The sequence below is a fragment of the Dama dama genome, chromosome 12, assembly GCF_033118175.1.
Source record: "Dama dama isolate Ldn47 chromosome 12, ASM3311817v1, whole genome shotgun sequence".
Taxonomy (NCBI): Eukaryota; Metazoa; Chordata; class Mammalia; order Artiodactyla; family Cervidae; genus Dama; species Dama dama.
The window spans coordinates 46,003,998-46,024,030 of record NC_083692.1 but is presented as its reverse complement, the minus strand read 5'-3'; the positions used below and the strand labels follow the sequence as shown (position 1 = coordinate 46,024,030).

General features: G+C 37.2%; 1 protein-coding gene across 1 annotated transcript in view; it reads left to right on the top strand.

The window, feature by feature from the left end:
• WDR72 (WD repeat domain 72) overlaps positions 1 to 20,033 on the top strand; it is a 182,387-nt gene that overhangs the window by 13,913 nt on the left and 148,441 nt on the right. The window contains exons 7-12 of the mRNA XM_061158235.1: positions 3 to 148; positions 530 to 626; positions 5,801 to 5,951; positions 6,612 to 6,857; positions 9,436 to 9,656; positions 12,723 to 12,918. Coding sequence (XP_061014218.1) covers positions 3 to 148; positions 530 to 626; positions 5,801 to 5,951; positions 6,612 to 6,857; positions 9,436 to 9,656; positions 12,723 to 12,918 — 1,057 coding nt within the window. The remainder of the gene's footprint in view (positions 1 to 2; positions 149 to 529; positions 627 to 5,800; positions 5,952 to 6,611; positions 6,858 to 9,435; positions 9,657 to 12,722; positions 12,919 to 20,033) is intronic.

The following is a 20,033-nucleotide window of genomic DNA, read 5'->3' as shown; positions in this document are numbered from 1 at the left end:
AGGTTTATGATTATTGTGATTTTTCCCTTCTTTGGACTGAAGTTAGTGGGAGTGGGCAGTTCTTTGCTGGTGGAGAAGTGCTTGCTGCTCACAGAATCATCATCTGGACAGAAGATGGTCACAGTTATATCTATCAGCTGCTGAACAGGTGGGCTCAGATGGAAATGGCATACAAAACATTCAGGTAGAAAATGAACTTTGGGAGGTTTATTATGGAAAAATCCCCGCATGCTGCCCATGATCAAAAACCAGAACAAAGCAACTTTGGCACTAGAAGATTTACTCTGGGCTTGGTAGGCTTTAGCCTTTGTATGAAACAGCAGGGGATGAAGGAATGAGATTAACCATGTATAACTGGTACAGCTGGTGCTGGGTTTTCAAAAAGTCACTTGTAATTATTAACCCAACAATTTCTAACTAGAGTTTAGAAACCTGAATGGTACCATCCGGCTTTTGAAAGTGGGAGGGGAAAATACTGAATAAAGAACCCCAAAGTTCTAAACTTTGCTTTTTATATTTTGCTATGCAGTGGGCTTTCAAAAAGCATATACCCTGCTGATGGAACACTGCTTAAAGAGACCATTTATCCTCATTTACTGTGCTCTACTTCTGTGCAGGAAAATAAGGTAATGCAAGAAGAGAGTGACTGCATCAAAGCTGGTTCAGATAAGTGTTACTTTGTCTGTAACAGATTCTGGCTTGAAAAAATTGAATTGAAGCATCACATCAAGTTGTTAATGAGAAAATTAAATCTAACTGTTAATGGTTACTGAAATCTTTGCCTTTAAGAAATCTATTTTTAAGTTGGATTAACTAAACAATACATACTTATTATAGAAAATTATAAATGATAAAAAAGGGAGAAATTAAAAGTTCTAATTTTATCACCATAAATATTCACTTGAGTTTTTTATTTTATGTATTTACTTATTTTAATTGGAAAATGTTCAAATATTTGAAGGGCTGTAAGAATAGTACATAATCAGTCACATACCCTTTACCTAGATTCACCAGTCATCAACATTTGCCATATTTATTTCTTCTCTCTCTCATTCTCTTTCTCTCTCTTGCTGTCTGCATACACACACACACACCCATACACATACTCACACATTTTCCACTAACCCTTTTGATAGATATTTTGATACAAAGTTATTAACATTTTGGTATATTTACTTTAATTTTTAAATTTTATCAAATGGCTCATATCCTGCCTTTTTTTTTTTTTTTACTTAACTGTATACTGAGATCATTCTTACATGCATTTAGCTATTCTTCTGTATAAAGTTTCTTGTTAAAACAAATAAAATTATGGTTCTTGGCAGAGAGTTGAGGATGTAATTGTGAGCTTTTACTTGACTAAATTATATCTTTGACACTCTATGAAGCCTGAAAATTTAAGCAGCTATTTTATTTCAGTAGTGTCAATGAAAGTTGTTTTTCTTTAACCTGCTGAATTTCAGTTCAGTTCAGTCACTCAGTCTTGTCTGACTCTTTGCAACCCCATGGACTGCAGCACACCAGGCCTCCCTGTCCATCACCAACTCCTGGAGTATATTCAAACTCGTGTCCATTGAGTTGGTGATGCCATCCAACCATCTCATCCTCTGTCGTCTCCTCCTCCTGCCCTCAATCTTCCCCAGCATCAGGGTCTTTTCCAGTGAATCAGCTCTTCACATCAAATGGCCAAAGTATTGGAGTTTCAGCTTCAGCATCAGTTCTTCCAATGAATATTCAGGACTGATTTCCTTTAAGATGGACTGGTTGAATCTCCTTGAAGTCCAAGGGACTCTCAAGAGTCTTCTACAACACCACAGTTCAAAAGCATCAATTCTTCGGTGCTCAGCTTTCTTTATAGTCCAACTCTCACATCCATACATGACTACTAGAAAAACGATAGCTTTACTAGATGGACCTTTGTTGGTAAAGTAATGTCTGCTTTTTAATATGCTGTATAGGTTTTTCATAAATTTTCTTCCAAGGAGCAAGCGTCTTTTAATTTCATGGCTGCAGTCACCATCTGCAGTGATTTTGGAGCCCCCAAAAATAATCCTACTGGATTTAGAGATCAGCTAATTCTCCAAAAAGGTATTTCATGGAGAATGGAGGAGTTCTGAATTATTGATGTGTCAACCAAGGAAGTATGTTACTTTTTACAGTGACAGTTTCCTTAAGTAGGCAGCATAGTTGTTGCAAATCCTATAGTTCAGTATTGTCTCTTTAATATATCTGTAAGGTTTTGTTGCAAAAACTTAATTAAGCAGTGTCAACTGAAAATTAGAACTCTAAGTGCCATTAGGGCACAGGCAAACTTTAGAGTTATGGTGTGGAGCCCTATTTCTAAAGGAATTTGTGGGTTGCAATAGAGCCTTGTTTTGCTGTTGATAACAAAAGCAGTATTGTGGCTTGCTAAAAAGGCATTTTAAGTCATTTTTTAAAGGGCTTCCCTTCCTTCCTTTTTAGTTCCTGAATGCATTTTCACATAGCACAGTTTGCCCTAAAAGCTAGATATGAGAAATGTCCTTTAAGAGCTTCTAGTCTACCGCAGGTATCAATGCTATGCATAACTATGAAGAAAAATAAAAACAATTACAAATTAACTTTAAAAAATACTAATCTTAGAGGAAGCTGCATTTCTTTATGTTTCAAAAGGTGAAGACATGGATTTGTGAGTCTTCTATTGATATATAATTCTTATTTAGACAACCACAGCTGTTTCAATATCTTACAAGTACTTGTTTCAGTATCTTAAAAGTACTTGAAAGCCAGTGAAAATGAATGGAATAATCTGAAACTAAAAGAAGCTGGTCTACTTATACTTAGACCCTTAATTGCCCTTTATCCAGCCACAAAACTAAATTCAGTTTCTCCCTATTCAAAACATCACCAATACTCACTAAATATAAGACTTCTTAGTGCCTCCTACAGTTACCAGGTAATAAAGCATTTTTGTGGTGTAGGGAGCTGAGGTTAATGGATACAATGAAAATAGAGAATTATGCTCTATAAACATGTTTTTTGGAGTGATGCCATAAAATTGAATCCCCTTGTTTGACGATAGCATGTTCTCATGGGATATCAGGAGCTTATCTGCTGATGGAGTTGTAGTAGCAAGAATAAGGACTCACCTTTTATTCCAACAGCTTTATGAGAGCCTTCCTAGCTTCAAATCATAGCCGATGATCATCGAAGCCTGTAGCAGGGATCCTGACTGCTGAGATGAGGAACTGGGTTTTCCAAGGTCTTAGCTGTGGAGTAAGACTGCAGTGTTGAGGTGGGAGTAGATAGGATAGAAACAGCCTGAAGATTGCAGATAAGGAATTTGGGAGCATGATCTAAGAGTAATGACAATGACAATGATGACAGGTAACTTTTTTTTTTTTTGGAGTCCTTATTATTGTTAAACACACACATGGTCTTATGTACATGAATTTCCACCATGACCCCATTTTGAAACTGATGCTCAGAGAGGTTAATTCCCAAGATTTGAACCTAAGCAGTTTGGTTCCAGAGTCTGGGAATGGACTTTGGAGTAAATTTCTCATTTGTTCTGAGAATGGATTTTGAGAATGGTTTCTATTTATTGTGCCTGTGTGCTAAGTCGCTTCAGTTGTGTCCAACTCTTTGCGACCTATGGACTGTAGCCCACTAGGCTCCTCTGTCCGTGGGATTTTCCAGGCAAGAATTCTGGAGTGGGTTGCCATACCCTCCTCCATGGGAACTTCCTCACCCAGGGATTAAACCTGTGTCTCTTCTGACTCCTGCATTGGCAGAAGGGTTCTTTACCACTAGCACCACCATTCTAAGTACTTACCCTTATCAACTCATTAATCCTGACAGTAACCTATGTAGTAGGTGCTTTTATTTATTAGCCTTCTTTCACAGTTAGGGGAAAAAGAGATACAGGGAGGTTAAGTAAATTGCCTAAATGAAGTAATTGGCTCTTGTCATAGAGTTTAGTATGAGCTAAAACCAGGATTTGAATCCAGGTATTTATCCCAAGAGAACTCACTGTTAATGACTAGTTTATTACCTCTTGGAGGATAGGTACTTCTTGTGATAGGTGATGGGTACTGTTATGAAAAGTGAGAATCACATGGTAAGGGGCTCCGAGGGAGTTTTCAGTTGAACTCAAGAGATAACTACTGGAGAGGAGGAGACTGAGGCATCAAGGACTGGGTGTGAGCAAGTGAGCAACAGTAGTGCAGAAGTGAGGGCGGAGGGGGTAATCGTGGTCTGGGGAGAAGGGGCTAGCCGGGCAGCACAATTTGCTTTGAGGGAGGCTGTGCTACCACCAATCTGAGTAACCACTCAGCCTCTCTGGAGCTTCATTTTCATATCAAAATCATGAGAAAATTGAGCTAGTCAATTTTAAGGTTCCCAAAGGTTGAGAGAGTTTGAGAGGCCAATAATCAAATTGTATCAACACCATTTCTAACACAAAATTGATGGCCTTGAGAAGTGTAAGACCCCAAAAAAGATTTAGGGAACTTACTTCATTGAAACCGTTTTTCTTCGATGCTCTTATTTCTGGAGACTTTAGAGGATTACATATCTTGGTCTTGAATTACTTTTTTTATTCTCTTCCCATCTTAATTTCTTTATAACAGAAATAATAACGTTTATTTACTCTGTAGCTTTGCTGTAAGGATTAAATGTAGTGATATTCTGGCCCTTAATATTCTGTAGAAATACATTATAGAATTTTTTCACTAAAATGTCTATCTGAAACTTCGGACATGTGTTTTCTGACAAGAAACTATCACTTTCTTAGACTTTTTTATTTCTGGCAGCAGCACTTGGCTTTCTTTCCAGGGTGTCTTTTATTTGTACATGAAAAGAGGGTTTTGTTTTCATTTTTCTAGTCACTTAATCATTTTGACCCATTGTGCATAATCTCTATATACATGTCTGCTCAAGGAACATCTACAGTGCACTGAGGTACTAGGAAGATTCGAGGCCCATTCACTAGTAAAAGCATATCTCTCAGAGTTCTGATGCCCAATATTCATTCTATGTCTCAATAAAATTATCTTCATACACATAAATATATAGTGTATATATTTATGCAAATTATAGCATGCATTTATACTAATATCATAGTATATATATTATATATATATATAAGTTATGGATTCATTTTTCTTTGGGGCCAGTTGGGGCCAAATTTGAAATCAAGTATGTTATATCTGAAAAATAGTCAACAAAAATTAGAAAGCACATTAATACCACAAAATTACCATAGAAATATCAGTTATTGCTATTTCAAGTGGCAGTTGGAACTCAAGGATTGTAAAGAAATCAGACCTCCTCAGTGCACAGTGGAGCACTGTCATTATCACATGGGCTTTTGAGTCATAATTACTAGACTGAAAAGCCCACTGCTATCGATATCACCTTAGATAAATTAACCTCTTCCTTCTTTGATTATTCATTTGTAAAATGAGGACAATAATAATACCAACTTCACAGGATTATTTACCTTGAATACATGCAAAGCCCCTAACGGAATGTATAATATACACACAGAACGTGTTCAATAAATGTTAGCTATTCTTATTAATGCTCTGAAATCTAGCTGATGACTTTGCTTTTTATTTTATAAAAAAAAATTTTTTTTTGTCTTGAGTAAGAGGCTATTTCCTAAATTTACTTGAAACTTTGAAACAGTGGGAATAAATGGAAATAATTTAGTTCACCCATGAAGTCTTGTTCTTTCATTTAAAAGCAGTGGCTGCCATTATATAGATTTTTTTTTGAAAGATTTTTTTTTTTTACATAAATGTTAACTTTTTTTTAGTTGGACCAGAGCCTTCCTTTTGTTATGGGCTACATGAATGAAAGAAAAGAGCCTTTTTATAAGATACTTTTCTCTGGAGAAGTCTCTGGAAGAATTACTTTGTGGCACATCCCTGATGTTCCTGTGTCCAAGTTTGATGGTTCTCCTAGAGGTAAGACAAATTCTATTTTTAATCACCTGTCTTCTAAGAAATACTTTATAATTAATCTGGTGTTTTTTTTTAAGTTAAGTAATAGGAGGCTACGAACAAGAGAAAGTTCTCATGTACCACTATGTGTTAGATGCTAACATAAATATAGGTATAAACATGATGCTTATAGATCTTATACAATAGTGTGGCCACTGATGCTTATAGATCTTATACAGTAGTGCGGCCACTGTAATTCAAATTAACATCAGCTTATTGTGAGTGATGTTTTTGAATTGAAATGAATGTTGACAATATGAATATAGGGTAGACTGATAAATCACATTCATATTTTTGAATTTGTCATTTCCATATCCTGTACTCCTTTTCAACTAATTTCTCTATTTGAAAAAGTTTCTCAGTTCTTTTTCAGTTGACTTAAGTCTAAAAATGAATCCACTATTACACATCTATTCTTCTGAGGCTCCTTAAGGGAGAGGGAACCAATAAAAAAGCATTTGGAGTGAAAACAATGCATAGTAGGAGGACTTTCTGCCTATAGCACACTATCAGGATGGCAAAAGAGCCTCTATGTGCCCCCAGGTATGGTGCCTTGATACTATTTTCTATATCTGTGATGAATTTATAAACCAAATTTTTCCCTTTTGTGTGTTTTCTTCTCAGAGATACCAATAACTACCACTTGGACCCTTCAAGATAATTTCGATAAGCATTATACCACATCACAAAGTATTAGTGACTACTTCTCTGGGCTTAAAGATGAGAATGAAACTGCGGTTGTCACTTCATCAGAGTATGTTCCAAGTCTTGATAAACTAATATGTGGCTGTGAAGATGGGACAATATTCATTACACAGGCTTTGAATGCTGCCAAAGCAGGACTTCTTGAAGGCGGTTCTTTACTAAAAGGTCTTGAATTTAATTTGACCCTATTTACTCAATTTACCTAAGTTTCAACTAATAAGCTATACTAAGATTGCTGAAGCTTAAAAAATTGTAGGTATTTGCTAGTAAATTTGTGCATGTTTTAATGCTAAAGTAAAACACATGTAGGTTTTTTAAAAAGTCAAATAGAAGACTATATGATGAGAAATAAATTTCTCTCCTTATTTGATCTTCCAGGAAGATCATCAAAGGCAAGTGCTAATAAGTTTCTTTATACCCTTTCTGAAATTTCCTATAGGCATATAACAAGATAGCAGTATACATTCTTTTAGTTGTATTATAAAAATAAAACCACAGCCTACATATTTTACTAAAATATTCTTAAATCTTAAATATTTTGGAGCACATCCTTTATGACTTCATTTTAAATGATTAATAATTGAATTTTAATTTAAAAAGTCTCCTATGATGTGTGTTTAAGATTTTTCTAGCCTTTGGCTAGACTATAGACAATGCAGAATTAACTCTCTTTGCACATATATGTGGGTACATGTATAGAATTATTTTCCAGTAGAATTACTAGATCAACCTTTATGTATATTTTTAATTTTGAAAATATATCTTAAAATGTTTTCCAAAGTACATCAATGTACATGTGTATCCACTAACACACATGTATAAAAATGCCTTTTTCCTCAAACCTTAGCCAAACTTCTATTCTATTCAACTTTTCAATATTTGACAATCAGGAAAAAGTGGTATCTTCCTATTTTAGTTTTTCATTTTTGTGTCAATGAAATATAAATATGTTTTTACATATCTTTGTGCATTACAACAGCAAAAATATATTAAGTAAAGACCATTATGCAGAAAGTTGTCTTATGTAAAAGAAGCAAATATAGAGGTGACTGAGATTTGGAGTTGTGTAGGTAAATTTGTTTGAGGAGGGCCTGGCAACCCACTCCAGTATTCTTGCCTGGAGTATCCCCAAGGACAGAGAAGCCTGGCAGACTACTGTCCATGGAGTCAGAAAAGAGTCAGACAGAACTTAGTGACTAAACAACGAAGACAACAACAGTGTACTGCTATATGTATCAATGGCTGATGCTAAAAGTTAGTTAAAAAGCTTAAGACCTTAGCATATTTTATCTTGACTGATTTATCTTATCCAGAAAAAAAAGCAGATACCTACATTTGACTGGTAACATCTGAATTAATATTCATCTTGGTTTGTTAGTGGATATAAAATAAAGAGGTGTCTGATGGAATAGACGTAATAATAATTCTTTGTGACCCAGTGTAAATAAAAAGAGATTGTGGTCTGTGGTCCTCTCTAATTTTTTTGAGTTTAGCCAATAATGAAGGAAGAAGAAGTGTGGAAACTGGGTATCAGTAAGTTTGTGTTCTACTACAGCTATGGTATGAAATACCCAGGTTTTCATACCCAGGTTCTCCTACCAAGTGCCAATGCTAAGAAATTATGTACATTATCTTATTTCACATAGTTGTCTTGTGTGAAGTAAGGGATATTTTATCGCACTGTTTCAGATGCAGTACCTGTGGCTTAGAGGGAAAAAGCAAGTTGTCCATGGTGACCCATCTAGTAACCAACAGACCCAGAAAAACAAAACCAGATTTGTTCAATAGCAAAGCTATGCTCTTAAACATTATGCTGTGTTTCTTCACACTTGAATTCAAGTCACTTAACCCTTCTGAGCCTCAGATGCTTTATCAGTAAAACGAAGTGGTGGAACTAGGTAACCTGTAATATCTTCTGAAGCAAAAATATTCTGTGAAACTTCAGTTTTCTTTTGTACTAGATGTGATCGTGTTGTTTTAAAGGACAGCAGAAATGTTCTGAGATTATTTTTGTAGACACAGAATGTATGAACTGTCACTCTTTTATGACAGAGTTTGCTATTTCTTGGCACTGGAACTGGTAACTTGCTAACATCCTTAAAGAATTAGTCGACTTTGAACAACCGGCTTCAGTGCTCTATTAAAAGCATGACCTAGCTTGTAGTGAGGCACTTGCCTTTTGAAATAATCCAAGGGTTGTTCTCATCAGGTGGCCAAAGTATTGGAGCTTGAGCTTCAGCATCAGTTCTTCCAATGAATATTCGGGGATGATTTCCTTTAGGATTAACTGGTTGATCTCCTAGCTATCCAAGGGACTCTCAAAAGTCTTCTCCAGGACCACAGTTCAAAAGCATCAATTCTTCGGTGTTCAGCCTTCTTTATGGTCCAATGCAAAAGACCCTGATGCTGGGAAAGATTGAGGGCAGGTGGAGAAGGAAGCAACAAAGGATGAGATGGTTAGATAGCATCATGACTCAATGGATGTGAGTTTCAGCAAACTCTGGGAGATGGTAAAGAACAGGGAAGCCTGGTGAGCTGCAGTCCATGGGGTTGCAAAGAGTCAGACACAACTTAGCAATTGCACAACAACAACAAAAGGTTGTTTATTAATTTTCTTAGTCAACTGTCTACTTTTAATTATATGCAGTTTTCTTACACTAAAAATTTATAAAAGAAAATTTCAGGACTATTTCTTGAACAAAAGTAACTTTCTTTTATTATTTGGTGTTTGGTTGTTTTCCAGGTTCCCTTCCTCAGAAAGTTCTCAAAGGTCATCATCACAGTGTTACTTCCTTGCTTTACCCACATGGTCTCTCTTCAAAATTGGACCAAAGTTGGCTGGTGTCTGGGGACCAGGACTCATGGGTCATCTTGTGGAATATCTTTACTGAAGAAATTTTGCATAAATTCTTTTTGCAAGCTGGCCTGGTAACAAGTCTTTTGATGTCTCCAGAGAATTTCAAAGTAAGTTAAGATGATGGGTGAAACATAACACATAAATTTAAGTTATATAACATTTCAGAACATTTAAAAACTCTAAGGAAAAGTAGTTCCACAGAAAAGAAAAAATACCCATAATACAACTGGGTGATTTTTATGAATTCGTTTTCTTATTTGTTATGTATTCTATTATTTTTACAGCTTATACAGATAAAGCGGTTCTAAAGCAAAAGTCTCATCAATTCTTGCCTTTACAAAAGTCAGTTAATTCTCTTTAACTTATACTTACTTACACTTTTTCCCCTAGTTCTACATCTTAATTTTTAATGAAATTATCTTTTCTTTTTAAATAAAAAGTAATGGACACTGAGGGCTTCCAGGTGGTGCTAATGGTAAAGAACCTACCACCCAGTGCAGGAGATATAAGAGACTCAGGTTTGATCTATGAGTCGGGAACATTCCCTGGAGTAGGGCATGGCAACCCACTCCAGTATTTTTGCCTGGAGGATCCCATGGACAGAGGAACCTGGTGTGTTACAGTCTATAGGGTCACAAAGAGTCAGACACAACTGAAGCGACTTAGCACGCATGCACTCAATGGACACTCAATGGAAAAATAAATACATAGGAATTGTAAATTACAATTAATTTTTGCCTTTAACAATTTAATAATAATAATGATCATTACATTTTCTTTTTCTTAAATAGATATTTATTTGCTCTTTTATTTATTTTCAACATTGAACTTTCAAATATTTTCAACATTGAACTTTCTCAAATTTATGAGCATCTACCTTATGCTAAGGAAAGGAAATATTTTCAGATATAATTTTCTCATGCAATGTCAGCTTAAATTCAGCCTCCATAAAGCTGATATCTTTGATAAAATATGAACAAACAAGTTTTGAGTTCTCTGAGTTTATGTTGGTTGACTGACTTGCAAAAATTATTTCTCCACAGTAATATTATGAAAAATCAACTCCAAAGTAAAACCAGAGAAAACTTTCACTGTATTTTTTTAGTAAGAAAAAATTAAAGCAGTATTTCAGGAACAGAAATGATTAAACAAAATAGTATAACAAAGTTAAGTGAGCCCTACAACCCCTTCCCCCCCTTTAAAAAAAAAAAAAATTATCTGGTGGTTTGAGATACCTTGATATGTCTTTTATTTCTGAAGTTCTTCCTTTTTTAAAAAATATATATATTTTCCTTTAGACTCTAGGATAGTAGTCCAAATCAGTTCCACTTCTTACCCCTTTTACTTCTGCCTTAGTCATTGCTGATTTGGAGTCAGAGCTCCAAAGATCAGGACACATTCAAAGCCAAATACTAGGGGAGTTTATTGAAAGGACTTAAGAGGCAATCCTTAGGCATCCAAGACAAAATACTACAGCAACCAACAAGGACCTCCTGTATAGCATATGGAACTCTGCTCAATGTTATGTGGCAGTCTGGACAGGAGGGGAGTTTGGGGGAGAAACCTCTCCTCCCCCTGGGTGCATGCTCAGCCGTGTCCAACTCTTTATGACCCCATGGACTGTAGCTTGCTAGGCTTCTCTGTCCATGGGGATTCTCCAGGCAAGAATACTGGAGTGGGTTGCCATGCCCTCCTCTATAATCAGCTATACTCCAATACAGAATAAAAAGTTTAAAAACAAAAACACTACAGCAGAATCTGCAGTGGAACTTTAACTCAAATTCAGAAACTAAGGTTACTCTTAGAATCCACTGCCCCAATATGGTCTGCTTTTCTGTGATTACTCCTTTATCTTGTCACTTCCTATGATTTCTTTTAGCTTTGCAACTTCAAATGACTAGAAAAGACAATCCACTTGGCCTAGTAGGGGTCTACTGTCTACTCTAGCCATAGAATCTGTGTTCACATGTTATTTTCTTGTGTTATATGGGTGTGTGAATTTCCCGAAGTACATTGGGCTGTCTATTCTAGAAGCTGTGGGTTGGACAGGTTCTCCACGAAGTAATAGTTGGGCGACAGTGCCATCTGCCCCATTCGACAAGTCCAGCCTCCCCATATATCACCTGTCATTTTTGATTCCCGCCCCCCTCAGAATTTCTGCAGGCTTCTTTAAAAAGGAGAGGAGAAATTTATTATTAGGAAAAATAACACATCCCCCAGTGCCCCACTGAGAGAGGTCAGTGATTGGCACTGGGAGATTCTCAAAGGGATGTCAACTGATGCTTTTAACATAGCAGCCAGAAGTCTGGCCAGGTGCCTTAGGGAAAGTAGGAGCATCCGTATCGCAAAATGGTTAGAAAAGATAAAAGAGAGCGCAGACAAAATGCCCACTCATCCTCCCTCCCCCACTCCAGCCATCCCCACTGTTGGCTGATCAGTGCATGGCCCTTGTGGTGAGGCACAGAGCTGCCCTGTAAACTTCTGGGTGAGCCTCAGCAGCACCCAGCAAGAATGGTGTTTGTCCTAAACTATGCTCAAGGTAACCACATGCTGATGTCTTAAAAGTATCTTAAGAATTTTTGTCCTGTGAGACTATTTTTGGTCCTCGTGTCTTTGAAGCTGTACATTCAGCTGGAACTATCTAATGCTTACCTCTTTTAGATTGTGTCTACACTGAGTTTCCTGTTTGGATTAGAATTTGTATAGTTCTGGGAACAGCACCAAATCACATTTTGAGACTGTAAGTGGAAAATACCAGCTCATGATACCCTTGGGCCTAAGCTTGTGTCTACAAATAGCTTCTTTTTGTGGCAACAAATTAGTTCTGGGGTTTATTTTATTCTGCATTATTTCCGATGTCTGCCTCACTGCCTGAATCTGCTGAGTGATGGTCAAGTCCTTCATTTATCTTATGAGTAGATCTGGCCTGGAATTCTCCTCTTGCCATGCGTCTCTTGACCTTCCTGATATGTCTTTGAATCTAAAATCTACTTGGTGTGCAAAGCTCCCCTGTGCAGTGTTATATGGAGAGGTGCTATAGAGAGCAGATCCGTCCTTTGGTAAATGGGGTTTTAACAAAAACTCATGTTACTAAGGGGGAAATCAGGTTTAATTTTACAGAAAGCATTTGACTATTTACTTACAAAGAATGCTGGATTTTCTTTTTTCCACAGCTGCGAAGTTATCAGGCAATCTGCTGTGTGTGCAGTGACCACTCTGTGGCTCTTCTTCACCTGGAGGGGCGGAGGTGCCTCCTGAGTGCCCGGAAGCACCTTTTCCCTGTGAGGATGATAAAGTGGCATCCCGTTGAGAACTTTCTGATTGTTGGATGTGCAGATGACTCTGTTTACATCTGGGAAATTGAAACAGGTATATTGAAATTACACCCCTTTTTATCCTTTACATATGTATGCATCAAAGCATTTGGCTGGGTGGAAAGTTCCAGAAAATACAGCGAATCCCTCACTTCCTTTTCCCTTTGGTTGAGCTACACTTAAAGGCTTTGTTTGCAGGCATGTATGGAAAATAAACACCATGGCCCAAGTCAGATCCTGACCCACTGGTGATCAGCTGACACAGCAGTGCACAGGACTGAGCCGGATATTTCTGGAAGCTATAAATAAAAACATAAGTTATCTACTTTAATTATTAACAAGAGAGAAATTTAGTGTCCTGCTACTAGTCTCAAATTATCATTGAATTCTGCCTTCTTCAGCATACTTCACCATCTCAGCAACATTTTGAGCTAATTGATGATCAGTAATAATGGAATATAATTAATTACAAAACTCCAAAAAGTTGAGTCAGGGAAACTGAAAACTGAGTGGTTCAATTGAACTTTTGATGTCATAGCATAGAGAATATATAGTTTTAAGTTTTAAGTTTTTTTTTTAAAAGTTTTACTCTATAACTCTTAAGTTGAGAGCAACACATTTCAGGCAAATGCTGGGAACAAATCAAATACGGTGAAGTAATTAATGAATGTGAGTCAAGGGAGTGCACTGGAGAGTACATTTCACTGAAACCATTGCATGATTCGTATTGATTAATCCGTGGTGGTTTTATGTTGGGTGTTATTAACAGACTGGATAGTTTATAATGTTATGGTTTAGAGCAATACTTCACCAAAATAATTGCTATTTTCTTTATATTTGATGTTCATGTGTTAATGATGATGACACACAGAGGATGCAACATAGTATCACCTTACATTTGTGCCTGCTGTAAGCTTTGATGGGCTTTCATGCTCATTTCCCGTTAGATTATCACAATTTCTAGGGTAGATAGAAAAGGTATTTTTCCTCATTGTATCCATGAGGAATCTGTAAGTCTGATTTGTAAATGTGCGAGATTACACACTAGTAAGTGGTGAACCAATATGAGGCTCCCCATTGTTCTTTGCACATATTCACAGAACTAGAAGAGCTTTAGAATTCTTAGGTAATCTATCAACTAAGTGATGTTTGAGTATAATGGATAAAATAGGTTCTAATGCTTGGGCTTGCCTCCAGGACCTACTAATGAAGAACTATATGACCTTGGACAAATAACTTGGCTTCACTGCATGTCAATTTCCTCATCTATGAAATGGGAGTAATAGTACTTGTCTTCCCTTACATTAACAAATACCTAAAATGCTTGTAAACAGTGCCTCTAGGTGCCAAGTCTTAAGTAAGAGTTAACTATTTTAAATATTATCCAAAAATGTGGCAAAATCTTGATTTTTGCTTGTGAAATCTGAATCTGTAAAACATATACACTGACAAATGTGTGCAACTACATTGTTTTTTAATGGTTATGATAGTATTTATTTAATTTTTTTATATTGGAGTATAGTTGATATAATAATGTTGTGTTAGTTTCAGGTGTCAACAAAGTGGTTAAGTTATATGTATATACATGTATCCATTCTTTTACAAATTCTTTTCCCAGTTAGGTTGTTACAGAATATTGAGCAGAGTTTCCTGTCCTATACAGTAGGTCCCTGTTGGTTATCCATTTTTTAAAAAGCACAACTGCATTGTTTTTAATTTTGAAATTTTAAATACTTGCTAATCAAACATATTTTCTCTTAGAAAACAGAGTCTAGGAAGAATAAAAAAAATCTGGGTACTCATAAGTCTTTATGGTTCCACTGCCCCACCAGGATACCTTTCAAGCTATGCAACTTTTTATTTATTTCTTTTTGATGGGACAGGCAGTAATGGAGGGAAGAAAAACCACTAGTAGTTCTTGAAACCCTATTTATTCCAACATTGTATTTTAATATTTATTTTTATGCTCCCCAAATATATAATCAAATGGAGAACAGTTGAAGAATAGAGAGAAAAATAAAAATGGAATCCTATCCCACTCCCTAAAGATAGCTGCTCTTAATATTTTGATCTACTTTCTGTCAGACATCTTTCTATGTCAATAAACAGATAGATGTCTGTATTGTATTTCAGTCATGGTCCTGGCCAGAAACTGAATTCAACCCAGGTGGGTAAAATGAAGAGACTGTAATGAAAGGACTCTTTAGAGGGATGTGGATAGGGACTAGGGAACAGACAAGGAATGGACAGTGAGGCCATTACCTGGACACTAGCAGTATCAGGAAGCTCTTACCATCTCTAGGGCTGAAGTGAACAATGAGAAAATAGTAGTACTGGAACCCAATTCAAGCTGAAGCCAGAGGCGTGATTACTCTCTGGGGTCATAGAGTTCCCTGGGTTTTCCTGGTGGCACTGGTGGTAAAGAACTGCCTGCCAATACAGGAGATGTACGAGACACAGATTCAATCTTTGGATTGGGAAGATTGCCTGGAAAAGGGAATGCCAGCCCCCTCCAGTATTCTTGCCTGGAGAATCCCATGGACAGAGGAGCCTGGCAGGCTACAGTCCATAGGGTTGCAAAGAGTCAGACATGACTGAAGCGACTTAGCTCACATTCATAGAGCTCCCACCAGAAATGCAGTACTGAGACAAAGAGAGCTGGAGGAAATTCTCTTCTCTTTCCTTTTGCAGTCACCTTCATTAGTTTAATCCAACTGAAAGTCAGACAGGAAGGGCAGTTTTAGAAATTGGCCAAGGGCACAGAGCAGGACACAGAAGGGTATCGGAAGGATGGAGTGGGTTGACAAGTGAACAATAATTGACATAGTGGCCGTTATGGATACGCCATACTTTAACTCAGGAATCTCCTACAATTGGTTATTTATATTTTTTTCCTATAAAAAAATTTGTTTTAAAATGGCCATATAAACTGATAGGTGCATGTTTAGTGCTCGATTAACTTACAGGATATTTGTTCCAAATGAAATTATGAGGCTACTTATCTCTTGCTAATCTACAGTAATAGTTTATGAACTACCATAACTCATCTTAAGCTTATAACTGGTGAAAAATTGTCAACAATAATTATATCATTGCCTTTATATTTGTGATGTGACTTTTTACTTTTTCAAAGCCTCCTCGGGTTGATAATCTTATTTGAGCCCCGCAACACTCTGGAGACAAGTGACAGCTGAACTGCTTACCACACTCATTCCTTATGAATAAGTCTATGCTGTTCCTTTTAGTCTGTGTCTTGTTTTGGCTTTGTTTTGAGCTGCCTTTAACCTCAGCAATTCCAATTTTGTTGAAAATTTAATGAACTACTTTTTCTTTCTCACGCTGCATTTCATTTAGCTAATATACTTCCAATATGTTTATTCTACTTGATACTTATTTTATCCTTTTCTGGTAAAGGTGGGAAAATCCAGGATCAGGAAGACTTTCCATTTCCATTTCATAAAGTTAGGGGAGAAAAGTATGAGCTAGGACCAAAACAGTTGGGCTGAAAAATGGTCTATGAGGGTCTAGAATATGCTTGTTCACTGACATGACTAGCACTTGAATGAATGAATGAACCAACCTAAGTTTTCTTAGACTTCAACAGATTGAGCACAAATGAGTTCATCTTACCATTGGCCAGTTGTGGTGGCTCTTAGATCAAGGCTGCCCAACTGAAAATAGATCCTTAGATTTCTCCTCCAAGTCTTCCCTAGGGTTTTTGGAATTCACAGGCACATGCCTCACTTCCTTGTGTAGAAGTCTGTATATTTTCTACACCAGCCAACTTTTCCTATTTTTATCCTTTCAGTTTCGCCAAAAAGTTCAAACTTCATTCTTTGTGTGAACAGACCTATTCTCTGCTCCATTTCTCCAGCACTCTGCCTCCTCTGAATACATGGAGAAGGAATAAATGGACACTCAGGCATTTATCAGATTTTTCAGCACTACAGCAACTCCCTAGAAAGAAAAATAGGAGGTGTCAATGGGATACGGATTTGGGGGAAAGAGACCTAGAAATAAAAGGCAAGGGAAAGGGAGTAAAGCCAAAAGTAATTAAAATTCTCAACCGCACCACAAGCCCACCTTGGTGGAAGGTTAGGGGGTGGGATTTAGATTAGGTCCTGTGTCACTTTACTCTAGTTGTGGAGGACAGGGTATGAGACGAGCTCTTCACAGACACTTTATAACAACCTATTCTCACTTTATTCATTAGATGTATTTATTCACTTATTTATTCTCTCTGGTAGAATGCACAGGCATATTCTAGAGCCATGTACCACCCATGCCTATCTTATCTTGAAATTGTCAGAGGTGTATCTTTTCAGTGACAGGTGGCATAGTCAGATATGTAACAGGGTAAAGTATGGGATCATAGGTGGGCATGCTTGTCTCGTGGGAGAAGCAAACAATCAGAGTATTTATGCACCAGTGGGGGCCCTTGTCTTCTGGATAAAAGTGCAGCGCTGCCACGTTGGGAGTGATGAGGGCATCCAGTTTTGCTTATTGATTTGCCGGATGTCCCATGATGTTTAGGCCTGATTAGGAAGGGAAAAAATTGGAGATGTCATTTTGATTAATATTTGAGCTCTCACATTGTATTTGGCACTGACAACTCTGGGCAGTTTTGTCACTCTCATTGCTGAGACACAACAGGGATAATGTAATACTGATTTTTTCCCCCTAAAATACACACCAGAAATAAATCTCAGCTCCAAGTTCATTTTTCTTTTAAGAATTGAATTTAAATTAATTCTGAGGACTTTTCTGTTTACAGCAAAGAATTTACATAATAGAAAACTTGTGTAATGAATTTGTGTTATTAAATGTAAATATTATTATGATTATTATCAAAGGGCTTCTGTTAAGCTTATGGCCTGTGTTATGAAATATGCCCTCTTAAACAACTGAATGTTTTTGTGTGGGGGAAAGATAAAGTCACATTTGCTTGAAAGTAAAACATTTATTGATAAGATAGGTCAAGAAAACTTTATCTGTAAAGGGTTGGGCAGTTAACATTCTAAGCTTTGTGATTCATATGATCTCTGTTGCAGCTACTGAATTCTGCCCTCATATGTAGCACAGAGGCCATTGATAATACATAAAGGAGTGGGTGCAGCTGTCTTCCAATAAACCTTTATTTACAAAAGCAGACGACAGGCTGAATTTGTATCTTGCAGTGGCAGTTTATAGACCCCCCCCCCCCCACTAAGAATGATGGTAGTTCTTTTAAAGATCATTATTTTCACAACTCATTCTGAAGCAGTTTATAATTTTAATTTGTCATATTTCACCAACTCTGTATGGTTATACCCATTTTGTTGAGGAGGAAATGGAACACAGAGAACGTTTGAGTCTGAAGATCCCCACGCTAAGTGTTGGGTACTTGATCTGTGCTGAGTTTGTCTTCTGTTCTCGTGTGTTCCTTCTGCAGATGGAGGTCAGCTTTCTGAGACTGTCAAGCAGGGAATTAGATTTAAAAAAAAAAAAAAAAAAAACCTCAGAAGAAAAGAAATGGCTACCAGGAAACCCACCAATGCTCTCCTGAAGGAGAGGAACTCTGGCTATCTCTCAGTGCCTGGCTCTCAATTTACACATGGTTCTAACAGCCCTGGTCATCTGATTTCTCAGATGGCAGATTAGAAACAGCAAATTGCAAGTGGGGAGACTGTTAGTGGCAGGAACTCTGATAGCAGAAGCGAGAGCTGACAGGAAGGCAGGAGAAGCACGCGTACGAGTCACTGCTCAGGGCAGTCTTTCTTGTGCTCCTGGGAAGATGGTCATCCAAAAAAAATGCTGAAATCATTTCCCTTGTTCAGGAAGCTCTTAGACATGCTTACACGGTTTATGGGCAACTGCCAGTCCCCTCCTGTGACTCCTGCTGGGAGCTAGGCTTTCTCTTTCCCAGGCACTGGCTTCAGGAAGAATATCTAAAGGTATTATATCAAGGTGGATTCCAAACCTAAGGAAATCTCAAGAAGGGTTTGGGGCCTGGGGTTCAAGGCCAGTGAGTGGGTAGAGCTGAGAGTCCCTGTGAATCTGTTTTTGCTAATTTCTTCTTACGTCTGCTCAGTAACGTGAGCTGAGTGACCTTGAGCAGGAAGCTTGACTTGCAGCGAGGCCTGAGGATCCAGCCTCTAGTTATGACATGGTTTCTGTGGGAAAACACACTCTGAGTTTTAAAACTGTCTTATAAACAGACAGTGGGAACAAAGCCTATGAATATGAAATTAAGGAAGTAGGGAAGAAGACAATACATTTCAGAGTTATTTTCACCACAGGTGTTAAATTTCCTCTCTTAATTTCTTAATGAAATTAGTAGCAGTTAGCTATAAAAGTATCCATCTACCATGATGCCATACAAATGATACATTTGTTCTTCTGTGGTTTCAAAGTACAAGAAGAAAAGAAAATTTAAAAATTAGAACTCTTTAAGAAAGATAAGATGAGGCTTGTCAAATAATAGTTAATAGGACATATTTTTAGAAAACATCCAATGTTTAATCTACTGTAGATCTGAGTTTGCTTTAACTGTTTAGGATGAAGCTATATAGATATATGCAAGACACAGTTTCCCAGATATCTATATAGTCATATTTTCCCTAACACAATAGAATCATGCATCTAAATTCCTACTTTGCCACTCCAGAATATCACACAAGGTCACTACCTGGAGAAGTAATTTTCCAGTCCACAAGTTTTAGTTGGTTTTCTTCTTTTGTAGTATATAGTATATTTAGTTGTTGTTTAGCTGCTAAGTCGTGTCCAACTCTTTTGCTACCCCATGGACTATAGCCCAGCAGCCTCTTCTGTCCATGGGGTTTCCCAGGCAAGAAATACTGGAGTGGGTTGCTATTTCTGTCTCCAGGGGATCTTCCTGACCCAAGGATCAAACCTGCGTCTCCAGTATTGGTAGGTGGATTCTTTACCACTGAGCTACCAGGGAAAACCTACTATATTTAGTATATAGAATATAAAATAAAGCTTTCCTTGTGGCTCAACTGGTAAAGAATCTGCCTGCAATGTGGCAGACCTGGGTTTGATCCTAAAAATTTATATTTCCACTCGTTACCAACTATAGCATTCTAAGGGGCAGTTTTGCTTGGTTTTCTCATCAAGGTCACCCCTTTGTAGATATGAGGTAAAGTAATGTTGTGCCAACTGCCTTGTCAG